This window comes from Malaclemys terrapin, chromosome 5 (genome assembly GCF_027887155.1).
Source record: "Malaclemys terrapin pileata isolate rMalTer1 chromosome 5, rMalTer1.hap1, whole genome shotgun sequence".
NCBI classification, from domain to species: Eukaryota; Metazoa; Chordata; order Testudines; family Emydidae; genus Malaclemys; species Malaclemys terrapin.
Window position 1 is genome coordinate 2,950,164 of NC_071509.1, and position 20,746 is coordinate 2,970,909.

Below are 20,746 nucleotides of genomic sequence, written 5' to 3' on the forward strand. Positions count from 1 at the left end.
CTACTGCTGGAGACAAGACCCCAGAGTTGGTGGACCTATGGTCTGATCTGCAGGGCAAAGTCTACGTCCTTAGAGGAACCCCATTGTAGGAGCGTAGTGTAGTCCTCCCCCCATCCCCCGGTCTTTAGAAAGCAGACAGTGCTCCATGGTTTGTGCCCACTCAAACCACACATGGGAGAAAAGGCATTCAAACATTAGCAAGAGACGTGTTTGGATTGAGCCTTAAAATACTGAGCTATCCCTTGGGAACTGGGGGTTCGAAGGATCTGGGAATTGTGTCGAGTAAGGGGTGGGGTCTAGTCTGGGGGTCAGGGAAGGTTTCCTTGTCCCCATCCTGACTCCCGAGAGTGGAAATCCGCCCATGCTCCTGGGCATGTGCTCCCAGCTGGTTCCCAACCTGGCTATCAGTTTAGGAGTCAGCTGTTAGAGGACATGTCAGGTGGGTAGCTGTGGAGGGCGTGGGCAGCCGGGAGATGGGTGGGCGGAGCTCATTGGGGAGGTAAGGCAGCTGCAAAGGGTCACGTCTAGGTGTGGAAGTGGGATGGACAGTGGTTCGGACTGAGCTAGTTTCAGCTGGAAACCAGGTAAATTCAGAATTTGCCAAATCTCATCTAAAGCCAGAACCACGGCCCTCCTTGTTACCACCAGCCACAGCCTCACCTGGAACTAGATGTGGGTAAAAATACCAAGCATTTTTTACAGAAAGTCTTGAAATTTTTTCACATTTTTCAAAATTCTCCAAGAAAAATTTACAAAAAACTGAAACGGAAAAATGGTCCATTTTCAAAAACTGTTTTGAAAACCAAAAATGGATTTATTTTTATTGGAAACCATTTTTTTTTTAAACGAAAGCCAAAAAAAACATTTTACAGAAACATTTTTGGTTTCCGGTTTTTCTATGTTCATTAAAAAAAAGTTTCAATTAAAAATATTTTTCAGAGGTTCATGGATTCCAAGTCCAGAAGGGACCACTGTGACCATCCAGTCTGCTCTCCTCTATAACACACCTGGAGACCTGCCCCACAATAATCCCTAGAGCCGAACTTTTAGAAAACCAGCCAATCTTGATTTAAAAATTGCTAATGATGGAGAATCCACCATGATCCTTGTTAAGTTGTTCCAAGGGTTCATTACGCTCACCGTTAACAATGCACGCCTTATTTCAAGTCTGAATTTGTCCAGCTTCAACTTCCAGCCTTTGGATTGTGTTAGACCTTTGTCTGCTAGAGTGAAGAGCCCATTGTTAAATATTTGTTCTCCGTGTAGGCACGTATCGACTGTGATCAAATCACCTCTTAAGCTTCTCTTTGTTGAGTAAAACAAATTGATCTCCTTGAGTCTGGACTTGTTGGCTGGGTTCCCCAAAAACTCAGCCAACAAGTCCAGGGGTCCTCCTCACGCCCTTTATCCTGAGTATCAAGTGCTGAGGCAAGAAAGCAGAGCAAACATTGCTCAAAATGGCACAGGACAATGGGCATGACGTTCGAACGGAGTTCACGCGGCCTACATTCAAGCCCTGCTTATGTTTATTTCCCATGAGTATTAGGGTAAAAGAGTTCCCGGGAGAGAAGTTGCCAAAAGTGGAGAATCCACAGCTGATTCTAGAGAAATCTGATGAAAAGCGAGTTTTCAACTCCCCCCCACCCCAGAAACCTGATTCTTAGAGTCACACTCTCATCCAATCAGGGAACAGTGACACACCATGTGACACCAACGTGTCCAAGCAATACTGCTTGAATTTTTGTATTGAATACTCATCACAAACAGCTTGTGAACAAGCGACAGGCCAAGAGTCAGTCATAGAAATCCCCTGCCAAGTAATTTTGAATAATGACATAACTAGAAAAAAGAGGCAAAGTTCACTGAATAAATCATAGAATATCAGGGTTGGAAGGGACCTCTGGAGGTATCTAGTCCAACCCCCTGCTCAAAGCAGGACCAATTCCCAGACAGATTTTTGCCCTAGATCCCTAATTGGCCCCCTCAAGGATTGAACTCATAACCCTGGGTTTAGCAGGCCAATGCTCAAACCACTGAGCTATCCCCAGGAGCACCGCCAGCTTCTCTGCCGCCCTAGGTGGCAGAAGGTCCCGCCCCAAAATGCCGCCCCCGCACAGAGGCAGCGGAAGGTCCCGCCGCCAAAATACCATCGCGGCCGCTGCCCCCCAAATTGTAGTTCCCTAGGTGACCGCCTCGGTCTCCTAATGGGTTGCGCTGGCCCTGGCTATCCCTCCCCCCCCCCCCAATGAGCTGTGACAAATTGCTTGCCCAGCTCTAATAATGACTCCTTCCTGGCTCTAGTTAACAGGGTCCCAAGCTAGAAGAAGCCATTCGATTATCCAGTCCGACCACCTGTATAGCACAGGGCAGGGAATTTCACCCAGGTACCCAATAATTTGTGAGTCACTGACGTCACGTTGAAGTTCTGAAGTCAAATTAAATCCTCCTTCCTTGTAGATCCTCCCAGGAATCTCTGGGTGAAGTCCTTCCTGGAGACTCAAGATGGGAAGCTAGCCATCATCGTCTGTGCTGTTGACAGTAACCCGCAGTCAGAACTGGTCCTGCGCAGAGCTGGTGAGCTGGTTGCTTCTGGTTCCTCCCGAGGTGACGGGGCATCCGGACAGAGGTTACGCGTCTCGTCCTCTCCTAACACCTTGAAACTGGAGATCAGGAGCGTCACCTTGGAGGATGAAGGGACGTACGTGTGCTCGGCAAACAATGCGATCGGCGAGGCCAGCACCTCCGTATACTTCACCATCGAGAGTGAGTATGGAGTTCGTCACTCCCATTGCACTCCAGTGTTGCTTAGAAGGGAATTCGGGGCAGATTCTCTCCCACACTGCCCTACCCCTGCACCAGGGAGTGAAATCTTCCTGTCTATTCTGCTGGGGATTCTTCTGGCCAGGAGAGTGCTAACTAAGTGGGGAAAGAAGCCACAGAACCATCTGACCCCCGCATAGGGGGTGTGTAGAGACAGGGAAGCAGATATGGCTGAAACATGCTGTGCTCCAGCTATCCCTGGTTGGTGAATGTGGATCATTGCCAGGTGTGTAGGTTAGAGCAGCCCCCAAGCTGCTCTAACCCATGCCAGGCCTGGGGTAGAATTGGGCAGAGGATCAGAGATCTGTAACAGTCTACCAAGCTGACTCCAATGGTTAGTTATTAGTTTCAAAGAGCTGCTCCAGCTGTATCCATTCCAGCTTTGCTCTGGTTTCTTCCACAGCTGTGAGGGTTGTGATCCAAGCAGGTCCCGATGTACGTGAGGGGGACCGCATCACACTGACCTGTGAGGATACCAGTGCCCGGCCGAGCACCATTTACACCTGGTACAAGAACGCCAAATGGCTGGCGGAGGGCCCTGGCAGTTCCCTCCCGATCCGTGGTGCGGCGGGCACCGATGCTGGCTTGTATTCCTGCACGGCTCACAATGACAGGGGAAGGAGGACATCTCTGCCCACCGCCTTGCGCGTGCTCTGTAAGTTGCCTGCAGTTTAGATAACGTTACGTCCTCTCAGATGGAGCATGCAACCGAATTCCCAGTGCAGGCGACTTCAATCACAAAACCAAGTCTTGCTGGGTGCCTGCCAGGACTAACTCCAGGGACAAGCCATCATTGTTTCTCTGGGGAATGGGGGACATTTCCCTGCTGGACACAACCCAAATGGGTCAAATTCTTGAAACGTTATTTAGCTTTAAATATCTTAAGTGGAAACATGACCCACACTAGAAAGGGAAGGTTTTTGTCCCCCTCTAGTGGCTGCTCCACATCAGAGGTTAATGAGTCTGCCATGGCTGTCAGCTAATGAACGGGCTTAGTCCTTTCACTCGCGCTTTTAGCTCTGTAAATCCTCGGTTCAAATCCTGCTGTTGGCTCAGATGGGGTCAGTTATAGAAACATGCCGGGCCAAAACCTGCTTTCAGTGGTGGCAGCGTAAATCCAGAGGAACAGAGTTTCTCCAGAGCAATGCTACCCCACAGTGATTCAGGGACCAATGAGAAGTGCCTTCAAAATACCTGAGACAGAAGGAGATGGACTCGGGCAGCGTTACACTGGGGTAACGGAGATCGGCATGTGCTGCACTGAATCTGCCCTAGCGCTCTATTAACAGTGGGCACAGCCCCATGGGCTTTCCCCGCATTGCTGTCTGCCTGGGCCTCGGCCCTGGCCTGGAGGGCAAACTCCAGGAGAGACAGAGAAGCTCATTTGCTGTGGCCCATTCCACCTTCGGCCTCTCTGCTGTGACTGCCAATGGGAGGCAAACAGCGCCAGTTGTGGTGCTGCTCCCTAGCAACTCTGTTCAGGCTCCGGGTCACGTCACACAGATCGATGGATAGTCATCAAGTGCCGATGACGTCCGGTCACCACTGAGCTAGTCAGAGAGTTGACCAGGGGCCCAGTGTTATAAGCGTCACGCTAGAACCGATTGGGAATTTTGTAACAAAACGTTTTTTCATTGGAAAACACTGATTCCTCAGAGCCTAAACGCTTCATAGGAAAGGGTCAATTTCAATGAATTTCCCATTTCAAACTTTTTTGGAAAAGAGAGTCTACGTCGTCGAAGCATCCCATTTCGACATTTTCTAAATGCTTTTTGGTTCAAACCGATTTCCCATTTAGAAATTTAAGTTAACTGAAAAAAGCGACAAAGAGTCCTGTGGCACCTTATAGACTAACAGACGTATTGGAGCATAAGCTTTTGTGGGTGAATACCCACTGTGACTGATGAAGGGGGTATTCACCCACGAAAGCTTATGCTCCAATACGTCTGTTAGTCTATAAGGTGCCACAGGACTCTTTGCCGCTTTTTACAGATCCAGACTAACACGGCTCCCCCTCTGAAAGTTAACTGAAGATACAAAATATGTAAAAAATATGAATCGGTCAACATTGAAACAAAATGTATCCAAAATTATTGAGACAAAATGTTCCGATTGCGATGTTCAAAAACAAATGTCAGATTTTTGGTTTGCGAAAGTTGTTGCCATTTCGATTTTCCATCCTGATTTGGGACAGGGAGAGTTTTTTAAAATCTCAAAAATGCTCAAAGAGCAGGAAAACCATTTCCTTTCCAGAGCTACTCCATACCCCCTGCCCGTCCCCAGAGCCATCTGGCCAAACTCTGCAAGCCCCTTCCAGAAGAAAGTCACTGTCTGTTTTTTAACTCAAGTACAACGTGTTCTTGTCCCTTCAGACGCCCCAAGGAAGCCCTCACTCATCTCCTTCCTAGATGCCCAGGATGGGCACCAGGCCATCATCCAATGCACTGTCGACAGCCACCCACCGTCAGATATAGCCTTGTACCGAGGGGCTGAGCGCACGCCCATGGCTTCCACCCGGGGTTCTCGGGGCTCACCCAACCAGCGGCTGAGCATTCACGTGTCCCACAACTGCCTGAAGGTGGAGATGAAGGACGTCATGCTGGAGGACGCAGGCCAGTACGTCTGCTCAGCTAACAACACCTACGGCAGTGCTGCAGCATCCGTGCGCTTCGGTGTGGAGAGTGAGTGCAGGTGTCTTTTTAACCCTTCTGTGCTGTGCTCTCTCCCTGGAGCACCCATAGGCTATGGGGGGATTTGGATTCAGATCCCACGGGGTGGGGCCAAAGCAGGAACTGGAGTTTGTGCACCTGCAACCTCTGGGGAAACTCGGATTTAAATCTTGATCTGAGCATCACAGCAGATTTGGGTGTAGAGTTCAGTGCTAGCAGCTGGTGCTAGGCTGACAATGTTAGAGGCGAAGACTGAGATCTGCCAAGTGATCTAGGGCAGTGGTTCTCAACCAGGGGTCTGGGGCCCTCTGCGGGGGCTGCGAGCAGGTTTCAGGGGGTCCCTCCAAGCATGGCTGGTGTTAGACTAGCTGGGGCCCAGAGCAGAAAGCCGAAGCCCCAGCGCATGGGGCTGAAGTCCAGGGCCCTGAGCCCCGCCACCCGGGACTGAAGCCGAAGTCTGAGCAATGAAGCTTCATGGGGGCCCCTGTGGTGTGGGACCCCAGGCAATTGCCCTGCACTAACGCCAGCCCTGGCTTTTATACGCAGAAAAGCGGTTACTGTGGCACAGGTGGGCGGTGGAGTTTTTATAGCCTGCGGGGGGCAGCTGCAGAAAGAAAAAAGTTGAGAACCCTGATCTAGGGGATTTAGACACATAGATGCCAATAATGTCACTGAGACAAGGTGGGTGAGGTAATATCTTTATTGAAGTTGGTTCAATAAAAGATATTACATCACCCACCTTGTCTCTCTAATATCCCGGGACTGACATGGCTACAACAACATGGCATACAATAATGTCACTGGGAGATATGTGTCAAAATCCCCTAGCCTGCTTTGAAAATCACATTCCCCGAATGATATCTTTATCTGCACAAACAATGGCAGTGCAATATACCCAACACATGTGCTTCTCCATGCCCCAGCTCTGACCTGGAGGGATCACCTCTAGCAATGAGTAGATAGTTCATTTCTTTGGTCCATTCAAAGGGGGCCAACAAGGGGTCCGATCAGTGCCAATTATGGTGGTGGGTTTTGTGGAGGAGGCATCTGGATTAAGACACACCAAACAGCCATCAGAAGGGTCGAACCTTGGGCTAGTTGGAACTGGAATCCGAGATGACTAGCACTGGTTGGAAAATGGAGATTATTTTCTGTCGAAAATGTTGACAGAAATTAACATTTTTCAGTTTTGTGGACATTTTTTGCAGAATTTTTCGATGAAAAACCAAAATCTCAAAAATTGTTGAAAACCAAAAGTCGTTATTTTTAACACACACACACACACACACACACACACACAAAATCAGCAAAAATGGAAATTTTCTTGCAAAAATGTCCATTCTGTCAAAAAAAAAAAAAAAAAAAAAAAAGCCTGAAAAAGAATTCGGATGAAAATTTTTTAAGCAGCTCTGAGCAGCTAATAGCATGAAACATGGAGCTCTGCCGGTTCCCACTAGAATACACATGGCTGATTTTCCTGATCTCCTCTCCCCATCAGCTGTCAGAATCATGATTGAACCATCTCAGGAAATCCACGAAGGAGTCACAGTCAACGTGACCTGCCTGGTTGCCGATTGGCTCGGGGGCGAGACCAACTACACCTGGTATAAGAACAGCAAGTGGCTGCAGGATGGTCCCGTTAGGTCGCTCCACCTTGATAGGGTCTCCAGCGCCGACACAGGGTCATACCACTGTCGGGCAGAGGGGAGGACAGGAAGTGCCATCTCTGCCCTGGTCAGCTTGGATGTGCTCTGTGAGTGTCAAGGGGATTTGGGGGTTGATTTGTTCGCACTAAATAAAGGCAACTTGTTGTTGTTATCTGTTATTTCTAGAGAACCATAGATGTGCCCAGCGCTCTATGAGAGTAAAATTAAGACCCAGGCCCAAGGCAGAGCCCCAGATCCAACCCGCTCTGAACTAGGAGAGCATCTAGAATCAAAAATCAAGACGCAAACGTCCCCTCCCTTTAAATGAACCCAACCAAACAATGATTGAAACAACCTCTTCCTTCTCCTGCAGTCTCCCCTCCTCCTCTCTCCCCTGTCCTTTCACCCCTCACCCCTTGGATGCTAAAAGCCTGGCTAACGTGATTTCTTGGCATTTGTGTAGCGCTGTTTGCAGATTCACTTTGAAGGTAAATAATAGAGTGCGTCGAACAATTTACAAGGGGACAGTTTTCCATTGGAAAATGCTGATTTGACAACACAAACGTTTCCCCAGAACGTATCCATTTCATTGAATTTTTCAAGGGGGAAATCACTAAAATGTTTTGTTGTGATAAGATACAAATGTTTTGTTCCAATAAGGCTGAAATGCTTCATTTCCATAATATAACAGAAGAGTCAACACTACAAAGTCAAAATGAAACATTCTGAGGGTATCCGAAAGAAACTTTTGGATAAGGTTGAGAAGAAATATTCCATTATGCAAAAAATTACGAGATTTCAAAGCAGGACAAATGAAATTTTGAAATCTTGGAATTTCTCATGGGATGGAAAGTCTGTTTTGTGATCTGTTCTAGTCAATAACTGTAGACCACCACTGGCTGCTCTTAACCAGTCACCCCCTCTTTGTCAGTTGAAGAAGTCCAGCCACCTGATTTAACAGTAACATTGTCTCCTCCATGCAGATGCTCCAAGGAACCCATCAATGAACGCCTTCCTGGAGAACCGCAATGCAAGGGTGGGCCTCATCCATTGCACGGCTGATAGCAACCCACGGGCTGAATTAGCCCTGTACAGAGAGGATAAACTAGTGGCTTCCAGCCAAGGTCCACGCTCAGCAGCCAGCCAGAGGGTCAGTGTGTTTCCATCCTACAACACCTTGAGAGTGGAGATCTGGGACGTCACATCAGCGGATTCAGCAGAATACACGTGCGTGGCCAGCAATGCACTGGGCAACGTGACAATCGCCTCCTACTTCAGTGCGCAAAGTGAGTCAGGCTGCTAGGGGGCTGTGAGACAGGCAGAGCTATCAGCCATGGGTGAGGCTACCACGTCCCATCTAATCCATCCCCACAGACAACGTAGGATTGTTCCCTACAGCGTGTCCTCCATCCAGTACCGTTGTACCCAGCAGGGGGCACAGATCCTCCGAGGAGCAGATCTGAATCCATCCAGCAGGGGGCAGTGAGGCACATGGGCAAACACAGACACACATAAGAACGGCCAGACTTGGTCTGACCAATCGTCCATCCAGCCCAGTCTCCTGTCTACCGACAGTGGCCAATGCCAGTTGCCCCAGAGGGAATGAACAGAACAGGGCAATTATTGAGTGATCCATCCCCTGTTGCCCAGTCCCAGGATCTGGCAGTCAGAGGCTAAGGGGCAACCAGAGCATGGGGTTGCATCTCTGACCATCTTGGTGAATAGCCATTGATGGACTTCTCCTCCATGAATGTATCTGCAGGGCCGGTGCAACCACTAGGCAAACTAGGCGGCCGCCTAGGGTGCCTAGTGGTTGAGGGCGCCTAAAAGCCCGCTCAGGCGAGGGAGGTGGAGTGGAGGTGAGCTGGGGCGGGCTCCCCGGCCGGGGTTAGCTTCCGCGGGGGGGACTCCGCAGGTGGGGTTAGCTGCCGCGGGGGGGGGCGGGGGACAGGGTTAGCCGAGTTGGGGAGTGGCGCAAGGTGGAAGTTTCACCTAGGGTGCAAAACTTCCTTGCACCGGCCCTGTGTATCTGATGCTTTTTTGAACCCAGTTATAGTTTTGGCCTTCACAACATCCCTTGGCAAGGAGTTCCACAGGGTGACTGTGCATTGTGCGAAGAAATACTTCCTCTGATTTGTTTTAAACCTGCTGCCTATCAGCAGTGACCTCTGGTTCTTGTGTTATGAGAAGGAGTAAATAACACTTCCTTATTTACTTTCTTCAAACCAGTCATGATTTTATAGACCTCGGTCATATCCCCCCTCTTTCCCATTCTGAACAGTCCCAGCCTTTTTAATCCCTCCTCATACAGAAGCCGTTCCATACCCCTAATCATTTTTGTTGCCCTTCTCTGTATCTTTTTCAATTCTAATGTAGCTTTTTTGAGATGGAGCGACCAGAACTGCATATAGAACTGGATTTACAGAGAGGCAATATGATTTTTACTGTCTTAGTATCTGTCCCTTTCCTAATGGTTCCCAACATTCTGCTTGCATGTTTGACTGCCACTGCACATTGAGCGGATGTTTTCAGAGAACCATCCACAACTCCGAGATCTCTTGGAGATCTGATCCTACCCAGCAGGGGGCAGTGGGACACACAAGCAGGTCCATCGGGAGGTGATGGAGTACAGACAATAGCCACGACGCGATGACTGAAACAACATATTGATGACATGAAGACTCAGATGTTGCGGTAGAAGAACACAGCCTCCTGGCTTTGAGTGCTGAGTGTGTTGTCAGACCTGACAATCACAAGTCACTGGCCTTCCAGGAAGGGGGCTGGAGAGGGAGAGGCTAAATCCAGTACATCAGGGGGGCAACTTCACCTTTCCAAAACTCACTGCCTCCTGCCCCGTACCCATGTTTTGCCCCCGTTGGAGTGACTTGAGTCACAGCAGTGTCTGGGAAATCACTATGCAGACAGCTGTTTGTGGTTTTACACTGGCCGGAATAACCCTCCTCTCCTCTCTCCTCCTCAGCTCTCGCTGACCTCCGCTTGTACAAGATCCTGGCCGGGATGTTCATCGCAGTGCTGGGGGCTATTGTTCTGGCCATTGCAGTGGTCCTGTTATGGCCCAGGTAACTTGGTTCTTGATGCTTTAGTTCGCAGAAGCAGTTCAAGGGTGTCCAATTGGGCTGGCTCACAAGGGCTGGGAAGGGACGGCTTGTTTTGGGGTGGGTGATTTTTATTTATTGTTTATTTGATATTACTAAAGCCAGCCCACAAGGAGGGGTAAGTTTTGACCAGGAAAAAGCCTGAAGTGATGTTTATTTGAACAGTCCAAGAGGGAAATTGAGGCAGGTTGCCTGTAGGCCATGAGGGGGCACATGAGAGGCTGCTGGCCTGGTTACAGACTGTGAATCCTTTTGCTGCGGGGTCACTGGCCAAGCCAGTGGTGAACATGAGTTGTATGACCCACTGCTCAGCGTGTTGTGTCTCCCACTCTATGTGATCCACAGAGGATGTCAGGCTGTTACAGTCCAACCTGAAGAGCTGGTCTCTATAGCAGATGCTGTAGAGACTGCCATGGTTAGCTCTGGAAGTCCCTGGTTTGGGCCCTGATGGTGCCATTTGAGAGTTTTTGAGCACCTTGTGCACAATGCCTCGCCAGGTCTCAGGCCAGTTCCAGGTGTTGGCATCACAACTGGCCCCCTCCCTGGCAGTCTAAGGGGAGAGGCCAATGGCTGAATGGCCCTGGAGAATGGCAGCCCCTCTTGTATCGAGCGTGTGCATTCAGGAGCCGCATCTGACGGAGGGGGGCATTGGTGGCCAGACACCACAATGATGGGCACATGAGAACAACACACTGGCAAAGTGTGTGTCAGACCCCTCACTAGTGGCGGGTCCGCCACAGGAAAACAGCCTACTACCGCTAGCAGGATTGTTCCTTTAACTCAAGCAGCAGAGGTCTGCTCTTCCGCTCTGGGTTCAGATCCTGCTGATGACCCAAGCTAGGGTTTGCGATGTAGGTGGACAGACGGAACGGCGGGCCTGCCAAGTTGGGCTTTTTCTGCCCCTAAAGTGCTAACCCCCCTCGCCTCCTCCCCTGCCTAGGATAACGAAGCTAGTGAAGCCGCTAAAAGACGAAAGCGCCATGGAACTGACCGGCACAAGGGAACAATCACAGGTGCGATTCCTCAGCGTGGCTGCGTTGGTGCCGGGCTGGGGCTTGGCCCGGGGGCACCAGAGCTGGGGGTCAGGCCCCCAGCTGCTCAAAGGCATAAAAGACAGTCTGGCCAACTGGACTGAGAGGCTCTGGTTGCCTTGCTGTTGCCTACAGAGCCGGCCTCGGGTTGGATACTGGGGACATGAGTTCAGGAGAGTGGGACTGATGGGGATGGAGCGGGCAGAGGGGTTAATGCACTGGGGTGCATAAGGAGCTGAAATCCTGGGCCAGCGTTGGGATCAAACAGGATCTGGGTTGAATTTTTTCCAGCCCGCCCTGCCCTGCACATGCTGGCCTATCAAAAAGGCCTGGGCATGAAAACTGCATGCTCCCCACAGCCTCCCCCATCTCTGTCCCTCCCCCTTCAAGCCTCTGTCTCACCCTCCAGCCCCGATGAGGTATGGAGAACCTTCTCTGGGGGCCTGTCTCCCCATTTCCCCCTGCTCCGCTCACCCCTCACCTAGGAGTATAATTCTTTGTGCCTGGAGCATAGGGGAAGATGCAGTCCATGTTGGGGGTGCAGGAGTTACTTAAGGACTAGATCCTCAGCTGGTCCAACTCGACTTAGCTCCATTGGCTGCAGGGCAGCTGTGGGCATCGACTGGCCCGTTGACGTCAGTGGATCTCTGCCGATCGGCACCCGCTGGGGATCCGGCCCGCTGATGTCCATGGAGCTCTGCGGACGGGCGCCGGCTGGATGTTGATAATTTAACCCCGCTGGCTAGGAAGAATGCTGGGTGAGGGTGGGAAGTCACACTCCCATTCCCCAGGCTGGCAGAGCTGAGGACGGGTGGGTCCAGAGCCGGACGCTAGGCAGAGGGAGTGCTCGGAATAGAAGGGCGGAGCGACCCCTGCAGGAGGGTCAAAGATAGGCAGAGGGGCAGGATTTTAGCTCAGCAAGTCGATGCCACTGCCCATGGCCCCTGGTCCGCTTCTGGTACCAAAGATAACAGAGACCCATGTTTGGTGCGTGGCCAGGGATCGTGCACTTGGGAGCTTGTCCCACAGGCTGATTTGGGGCTCTGGGGTTTTTCCCAGCAAATTCCAACCAGGAGGGGTTGTGTAACTTTTCCAGGTTGACGACACCTCCTCGATCAACAGATAACCACGCCGCCTGGCAGCGCCTGGAGCAGCCTGCGTGGCAGCCGCACTGAGACTCCCCTTGCCCAGCTGGACCCGGGCAGCGAAGTTGTTCTCACCCAGTGGCACATTTTTAGTGCTCGCCATACTCGGTACGTCGCATGTGTCAAATGCGGGACCGCTGTCAATACCCGGAACTGAGCCCGGACTGTGAACAATCCCAGGCTGTCTCCCTCCACAAACCCACGCCGTCCGGAGCACCCTCATCTGTGCCCTGTGACTCCGCCAAGCCCCCACGTTTGCAATAACCTCCCGGCGTGCTGCCAAGCAGCTCATCAGTCACAAAATAAACCAAGGAGCAAAGTGTCTGTGTCACAAATGTTCAAAAGTACAACCCCTCTGGGCCTGATCTCGTGTGAGGGGAAGGCAGTGGGGGAGCTCCTCCTTGATAGCACAGATGCAGGATCAGGCCCTTAAACCTCATCATTCTCAAAGTCTATTCAACCTTACTGGGGGAGCAGCTGGGGGAGCCCTCGGTATCTAACCACTGAGGGGGTGCTACGGGTGGATCTTGGCTCTCAGGTGAGGTGTGCCCAGCAATACAGACTCAACCCTAAGGGGGTATCTAAGGGCTGCTATGGGAGATACACAGGTATGGACTAATGTAGGGTTACCATATTTCAGCGAGCAAAAAAGAGGACGGGAGAAGCCCCGCCCTAGCCCCGCCCCTGCCCCTCCCACTTCCCGCCCCCCCTGACCTCCCAACCCTCCCCCCGTTCCTTGTCCCCTGACTACCCCCTCCTGGGACCCCTGCCCCTAACTGCCCCCCAGGACTATCTAAGCCTCCCTGCCTCTTGTCCCCTGACTGCCCCAACCTTTATCCACACCCCCACCCCCAGACAGACCCCTGGGACTCCCACGCCCCATCCAACCACTCCCCACCCCCTGACAGCCCCCCCCAGAACTCCCAACCCATCTAAACCCCTCTGCTCCCTGTCCCCTGACTGCTCCGATCCCTCTCCCCACTCCTGCCCCCTGACAGCTCCCCCCCAGAACTCCCAGCCCCCTACCCCCCCGCTCCTTGTCCCCTGACTGCCCCCTCCTGGGACCCCTGCTCCTAACTTCCCTCCAGAACCCCACCCCCTACCTAAGACTCCCTGTTCCTTGTCCCCTAACTGCCCCCTCCTAAGACCCCCCCCCAACTGCCCACCAGGACCCTACCCCCTACCTGTACCCTGACTGCCCAAAACTTTCTCCACTCCCCCCAAAAAGCCCCCCCCCGTTTCTTGACTGCCCCCTCCAGAACCTCCCTGCCCCTTCTCCTGCCCCCCTTACCCTGCTGCTCAGAACAGGGTGTTGGGCTCTGTGTGAGCCGGACACGTGGCTAAGCTCCCCAGCACAACAAAACCCGGTCCCTGGCCCTGCACAACAAAACCCGGTCCCTGGCCCGGTCCGGGTTGCAGGGGAGAGCGGCCCTTGTATCAGCACAAAGTGCTCTCGCTCCCGTTTTGCTACGCTGCATGGCAGTAACCGCTCCCAGTTGCAAAAGGGGAGGGCTGCACTTTGTGCTGAGACACTTGCTCAGAATGCAGGGCGGAGCTCCTCTCCAGCTGCTCCGGAGTCCAGCCCGGGACTTTCCTGCAGCCCTCCCAGCTGCTCCGGGGGAGGGGGGAAATCCCGGACATTGTGAGTGCTTTACAAATTCCCCCCGGACGCTATTTTTAGCACAAAAAGGAGGACATGTCCGGGTAAATCCGGACGAATGGTAACCCTAACTAATGCCCTAGGTATGTGCCCTACATGTGTGCCCAGGATGGGAATTCATAGATTATAAAGCTGGGAATGGGTGACAGGGGCTGGATCACTTGATGATTCCCTGTTCTGTTCATTCCCTCTGGGGCACCTGGCATTGGCCACTGTCAGATGACAGGACACTGGGCTGGATGGACCTTTGGTCTGACCCAGGATGGCCGTTCTTATGTTCTTATAAAGCCAAAAGGGACCATTGGGGTCGTCTAGTCTGACATCCTCTATAATTCCTGAATTCATTCCTGTTTGAATAGCAGCAGATCTTTTAGAAAAAACATCCAGTCTTGATTTTAAACTTGCCAGTGATGGAAAATCTAATTACCCTCCGTGTTAAAAATGTCCCCCTTATATCTACTCTGAATATGTCTAGCTCCAACTTCCAGCCATCAGATATTGTCAGACCTTAGCCTGCTAGGGTGAAGAGGCCTCTCCTCTCAAATATTTGTTCCCTATGTAGATATTTACAAACTGGGATCCAGTCACCCCATAACCTTCTCTTTGTTAAGCTAAACAGATGGAGCTCCTGGAGTCTATCACTAAAAGCAGATTTTCCAACTGTTTGATCATGTCCAGATATTTATCCCAACACTTCTCACACTTTGGGGGATGTCTGGGTCTGGAGTTCTGTTTCGGCCCATTAGAGACACAGGAGTCAGCTGCAAAGTTTGGGTCTGGATCCAAACTTTCCCTGAAGTCGTTGTGTGTTTGGATCAGAGGATACCTGTTCAGGTCCCTCTCTAATTATAACTGCAGAGAGCTGACGGGATGGAAACCCATCCTGTCCCAAGGAGAGCTAGGGCTACCCTCCAGGTACAGAACAGGGGCTTCAGAGGTCATTCCCCAGCTTCACCCATAGCAAGGCCAGGACTCCTGTGACCCATGGGATAGAATGCCAAAAATCCAGAACGTTTCCATGATCTGGAAAAAATGGTAACCTGTGAGGAGGCAAAATTTGCAGATGGTACAAAGTTCCTCAGTGCAAAGCAGACTGGGAGGAGTTACAAATCGATCTCACAAAACTGGGTGACTGGGCAACAAAATGGCAGATGAAATTCAGTCTTGATAAATGCAAAGTAACGCACATTGGAAAACAGCATCCCAACTATACATACAAATGATGGGGTCTAAATTAGCTGTTACCACTCAAGAAAGAGATCTTGTGGAGAGTTCTCTGAAAACATCCACTCAATGTGCAGCGGCGTCAAAAAAGCGACCAGAATGTTAGAAACCATTAAGAAAGGGACAGATAATAAGACAGAAAATATCAAATTGCCTCTATATCAATCCATGGTACACCCACACCTTGAATACTGCGTGCAGATGTGGTCGCCCCATCCCAAAAATGATCTATTAGAATTGCAAAAGGTGCAGAGAAGGGCAATAAAAATGATGAGGAGATGGAACAGCTTCCATAGGAGGCGAGATGAAAGAGACAAGGACTGTTCAGCTTAGAAAAGAGACGACGAAGCTGGGACTGGCCAACAGGGGCTGGATCACTTGATGATTCCCTGTTCTGTTCATTCCCTCTGGGGCACCTGGAACTGGCCGCTGTCGGAAGACAGGACACTGGGCTAGATGGACCTTTGCTCTGACCCCGTCTGGCCATCCTCTGTTTGTCCTGCAGTGTCTTTCAAGCGACTGCCACCCCTAGGAGGCAGCCGCAAGACACCCCCAGTGGAGACACCTCCTGGGCCATTTGTGATCTTCCCAGACCCTGCCCTGGGGATACACCCCCCCTCCACCCCCAAGAGAACACTAAGGTCCAAGGCCTGTTCTGTACTATAGGGTCTGTCCGTGAATTGGCCAGGGTGACACCTGGTGGTGAAGTTAGGGAAATGCATGCTGCAGACACAGCTTCTCTGGGTGCTGCATGTTGCTTAAGGAAAAGATGAGGACGAGCAGGCGCTGGCCTCACTGAAGAGGCTCCGGCTCCTGAGTGAGGGGAGTTGCCTAGCGGAGGATTCCTCTTAGGGTCCTACAGCTCAGTCCGCTGGGCCCCATGGGGCTGGGAGCAGGCAGAGCCCTGAGCGTGGGGGGGCAGGGGAAGCAGCTTGTTTCTCAGAGTTGACTTCAGTGGAGGTTCTCAGCCTCTGGTCCTCCCCTCATCTCCTTATCCCACCCTTCTCTTCCCACCCCATCATTTGCAATTCGAGGCCCCCAAAAAACATCAAGTCAGGGCCTCCTGGTGCTGGGTGTCGCACATAGAATCATAGAATCATAGAATATCAGAGTTGGAAGGGACCTCAAGAGGTCATCTAGTCCAACCCCCTGCTCAAAGCAGGACCAATTCCCAACTAAATCATCCCAGCCAGGGCTTTGTCAAGCCGGGCCTTAAAAACCTCCAAGGAAGGAGACTCCACCACCTCCCTAGGTAACGCATTCCAGTGTTTCACCACCCTCCTAGTGAAATAGTTTTTCCTGATATCCAACCTGGACCTCCCCCACTGCAGCTTGAGACCATTGCTCCTTGTTCTGTCATCTGCCACCATTGAGAACAGCTGAGCTCCATCCTCTTTGGAACCCCCTTCAGGTAGTTGAAGGCTGCTATCAAATCCCCCCTCATTCTTCTCTTCTGGAGACTAAACAATCCCAGTTCTCTCAGCCTCTCCTCATAAGTCATGTGCTCCAGACCCCTAATCATTTTTGTTGCCCTCCGCTGGACTCTTTCCAATTTTTCCACATCCTTCTTGTAGTGTGGGGCCCAAAACTGGACACAGTACTCCAGATGAGGCCTCACCAATGTCGAATAAAGGGGAACGATCACGTCCCTCGATCTGCTGGCAATGCCCCTACTTATACAGCCCAAAATGCCGTTAGCCTTCTTGGCAACAAGAGCACACTGTTGACTCATATCCAGCTTCTCGTCCACTGTGACCCCTAGGTCCTTTTCTGCAGAACTGCTACCTAGCCATTCGGTCCCTAGTCTGTAGCAGTGCATGGGATTCTTCCGTCCTAAGTGCAGGACTCTGCACTTGTCCTTGTTGAACCTCATCAGGTTTTTTTCGGCCCAATCTTCACAGACATAGTGAAGGCCAGCCCGTCCCCCCCAGAGAGATGACAGTCTAAGCAGCCGTGAGAGAAAGCACACGGCAGCGCCTGGGGAACTGAGGCACAGAGTGTGACTTGCCTGCTTCTACACACAGCGTCTGCGGAGGAGCTAGGACTTGACCCCACACCTCTGAGATCCTGGTCTACTGCCTTAACCACTCACTCCCTGCCCATCAGCTCCCCTCTAGTTGTGCAACCAACCCTCCGGTCTGATTCCTTTCTCTGCAGCCCCATCGACAATCCAATTCACCACAGGGCCTGGTATCAGAACTGCAGTGTCTGCTCTGATTCCAGCTGCCTGGTGCTCCACTCCGCCCTCTCCGTGTGACACTGCTGGCCTGGGATTGACCAGTCTGTGATAAAACCAAAGAAAGACCTGCCTCCTGCAGAGAGATTCAACTCCACAGCTGGGCAGGCTGTTCCCATCTGCATCAGAGGGGGGGGTCAGCCACAATCTGCAGAGAGGGCAGGGGCAGATCGGAGAGGCGGGGTGGGCAAGTGACGCAGAAGATTCCTTAAGGCGAACAAGCAGCACTAATAGTTCATACGCTCAAGGGCACATCTACCCTACAAAATTAAGTCCAACAAATGTATGTCGGCGTACAACCGCCACAGTGGTTCCCTCGCTTGTGCGTGCCTCCACATTGCTCCTTGGGTTGGCGGCGCGCATCCTCCGGTTGTACTGTCAGTGCGGGGCACTGCGGGAAGGCTCCTGAAAGCCAGCAACAGTCGACATAAGCAACGCAGGGTCCACACTGACCCTGCATCGACCTAACGACAGCAACCTTGCCCCTGCCCAGCTGGGGAATGGAGATGTTAAGTCAGTGTAGCTGTTGTGTCAGCGGGAGTGAAATTGAAGTGTAGACACTTCCTTGGTTAGTCAAGTATCAGAGGGGTAGCCGTGTTAGTCTGAGTCTGTAAAAAGCAACAGAGGGTCCTGTGGCACCTTTGAGACTAACAGAAGTATTGGGAGCATAAGCTTTCGTGGGTAAGAACCTCACTTCTTCAGATACAAGTAATGGAAATCTCCAGAGGCAGGTATAAATCAGTATGGAGATAACGAGGTTAGTTCAATCAGGGAGGGTGAGGTGCTCTGCTAGCAGTTGAGGTGTGAACACCAAGGGAGGAGAAACTGCTTCTGTAGTTGGCTAGCCATTCACAGTCTTTGTTTAATCCTGATCTGATGGTGTCAAATTTGCAAATGAACTGGAGCTCAGCAGTTTCTCTTTGGAGTCTAGTCAAAAACCTGTAGGAGAACACTTCAACCTCCCTGGCCACACAATAGCAGATGTAAAGGTAGCCATCTTACAGGACCCTCTGTTGCTTTTTCCTTGGTTAGGTTGACATGGGCTGCCTTGCGTCGACCTAACTCTGCAGCATAGACCAGGCCCAATTCATGTGCCTCCTTGGTGGGGACTTAGCTAGCAAGGAGACAGGCACAGGAGAGGCACCTTTCCCCAAGAAAGCCAGTCCCACTCTTGACTTCCTTCTCCAAGAATTTGATCCTCCAAGCTCCCTATCCTGGCTCCATCCACCACCACCACAGGCAGCAACTCCACTTCCAGTCCCTTCCCCACGTCGTCTGAGCCCCCCTCGGTGTGTCCTCGCTTGTGCGGCCGGTGCTGGAGGCCATAGGGTGGCATCCTCACTTCTATTTTTAGCAAGGTCGCTAGAGTACAGCTAGTGGACGGGAGCCGCAAATCCCACCCGCATGGCAGTGTAGACGCACCTGCCACCTGTGTGGGATTCTGGCCCCTCAGCCAGCTCCCAGAGCAGCTCTTCATTGTGTGACCCCTTCCAAAGTGGGCCTCCTTCCGGAAACACAACGCTCTCTGCTCGCCAGCTAGGTAGGGGAGGCGGCGGGCCCCGGTGGGCAGAAGTCAGGAGACCTGGGCTTCATTCCTGGCTCTGCCACTGAGCTACTGTGTGACCTTGAGCAAGTCACTTCCCCCATCCGTACTTCTGTTCCTTTCTCATACTTTGTCTGTCTCTACTGTGAGCTCCTGCGGGGGGTGGGGGGGGGAACGACTGTCTCTCATTAGGGGTATATACAGCACCTAGCCCATGGAGCCTGATCTCAGCTAGGGGCTTTAAGTGCTGCCTCCTCTCTGCTGCTGATCTCATTGCTTATACTCCCAGGCTCCCAGTCTTGCAAATACAGATCATCAGGCTCCCAAGGGTAATGCTCAGGAAAGGCCTGGAGTCCTCAGAGCAGGGGCAGCTGTGGGATAAGCTCCCCCCCAACAGCCTGCCTGCATGCGGAGAGGGCTGCCCATTGCCTATGCCCGCTCCAGCCCTTGGCGGCTCTGTCGAGCGGTGCCGGTTGCTCCTGGCTGCAGCGTGCGTTCCTGGCTGCAGAGACCTATTGAATTCATCTTGCACCGGACCACTGAAGAGCCATCAGACGGTAACTTCCTTTGGCTGCAACAGGCCTCTGGCCAAATCCTGAGCTCCTCACTTGGCAATTATACGTTCCTGATTCACGCTGAGCTGCCGTGGAAGTCAAGGGGTGCTTGTATCTGGAGGGACTGGATGCCGTAAGGACCTTGGGCCACTGGGCTGCATTGCCTAGTGGTAAGAGTCACCCCTCCCCCGAACCATTTCCATTCACTCCCCACACACATGCTCCTGATGAGTGGTTGCTGCAGTAGACCCCTGTTCACTGCAGCTGAGATTCCCTCTCTTCATGTCGTGCAGGTCGCTAACGAGCCATCAAATGGCAACGGTTCTGGTTCCCTACCAGCCATGGTCAGCATGGAGCCAGTCATCTCCAGGGCAGGGACTGCATTCCCCCGTGGTCAGTCTCTCGAGTCAGCCACACTGCTCCCCCAAAACGGCATCACCTTTCATCGTTTACAGCATAAAAGGAGATTCTCAATGAGTCCATCTATCCCCATAGACACCCATCTATCTAATCTATTTGAGTGGGCCACCAGGGCTGCTGTCATTAAGATTTAGACCAGCTTTCTGGTCTTCTAAGTGCTCTCAGACCCCCAGAGTTACTTGGATCTAGCCGTCATTGGCATGAACAATAGGTGGCGCTGTGAGGCTGCGTCATTACAAAACAAACTTCATTTCCCCAATACTAATTCCTCACACCTTCTTGTCAACTGTCTGCAATGGGCCACACTCTTACCACCTCAAACGTTATTTTTCCTCCCTGCGTATCCTGCTGCTAATTGATTTCTCTCGTTAGACCCACCTAACACTTGGTAAAGCAACCCACATCCTTTCATGTATTTATACCTGCTCCTGTATCGTTTCACTTCATACATCTGATGAAGTGGGTTCTAGCCCACGAAAGCTTATGCCCAAATAAATTTGTTAGTCTCTAAGGTGCCACAAAGACTCCTCGTTTTTTTTGCTGATACAGACTAACACGGCTACCACTGAAATCTGAGCCGGAAGGAATTCACCCCTGGGGTTGAATTTGCACAGCACCGTGTGGGAGAAAGGGGCTGTATTTTATGTAAGGACGTTGGGATCTTTTCTAAACCAGATTGAAA

At 51.7% G+C, this 20,746-nt stretch overlaps 1 protein-coding gene across 6 annotated transcripts in view; it reads left to right on the forward strand.

The window, feature by feature from the left end:
• The window catches only part of SIGLEC1 (sialic acid binding Ig like lectin 1), a 67,643-nt gene extending 54,896 nt beyond the window's left edge, over positions 1 to 12,747 (forward strand). For 5 of the 6 annotated variants that reach the window (XM_054030804.1, XM_054030802.1, XM_054030803.1 and 2 more), the window contains exons 15-22: positions 2,458 to 2,763; positions 3,224 to 3,475; positions 5,193 to 5,501; positions 6,988 to 7,242; positions 8,119 to 8,421; positions 10,116 to 10,215; positions 11,192 to 11,264; positions 12,379 to 12,747. In XM_054030804.1, coding sequence (XP_053886779.1) covers positions 2,458 to 2,763; positions 3,224 to 3,475; positions 5,193 to 5,501; positions 6,988 to 7,242; positions 8,119 to 8,421; positions 10,116 to 10,215; positions 11,192 to 11,264; positions 12,379 to 12,408 — 1,628 coding nt within the window. In that variant the 3' untranslated portion in view covers positions 12,409 to 12,747. The remainder of the gene's footprint in view (positions 1 to 2,457; positions 2,764 to 3,223; positions 3,476 to 5,192; positions 5,502 to 6,987; positions 7,243 to 8,118; positions 8,422 to 10,115; positions 10,216 to 11,191; positions 11,265 to 12,378) is intronic. The other variant, XM_054030807.1, reaches the window with a different exon arrangement.
• The last annotated feature ends 7,999 nt before the right edge of the window (positions 12,748 to 20,746 follow it).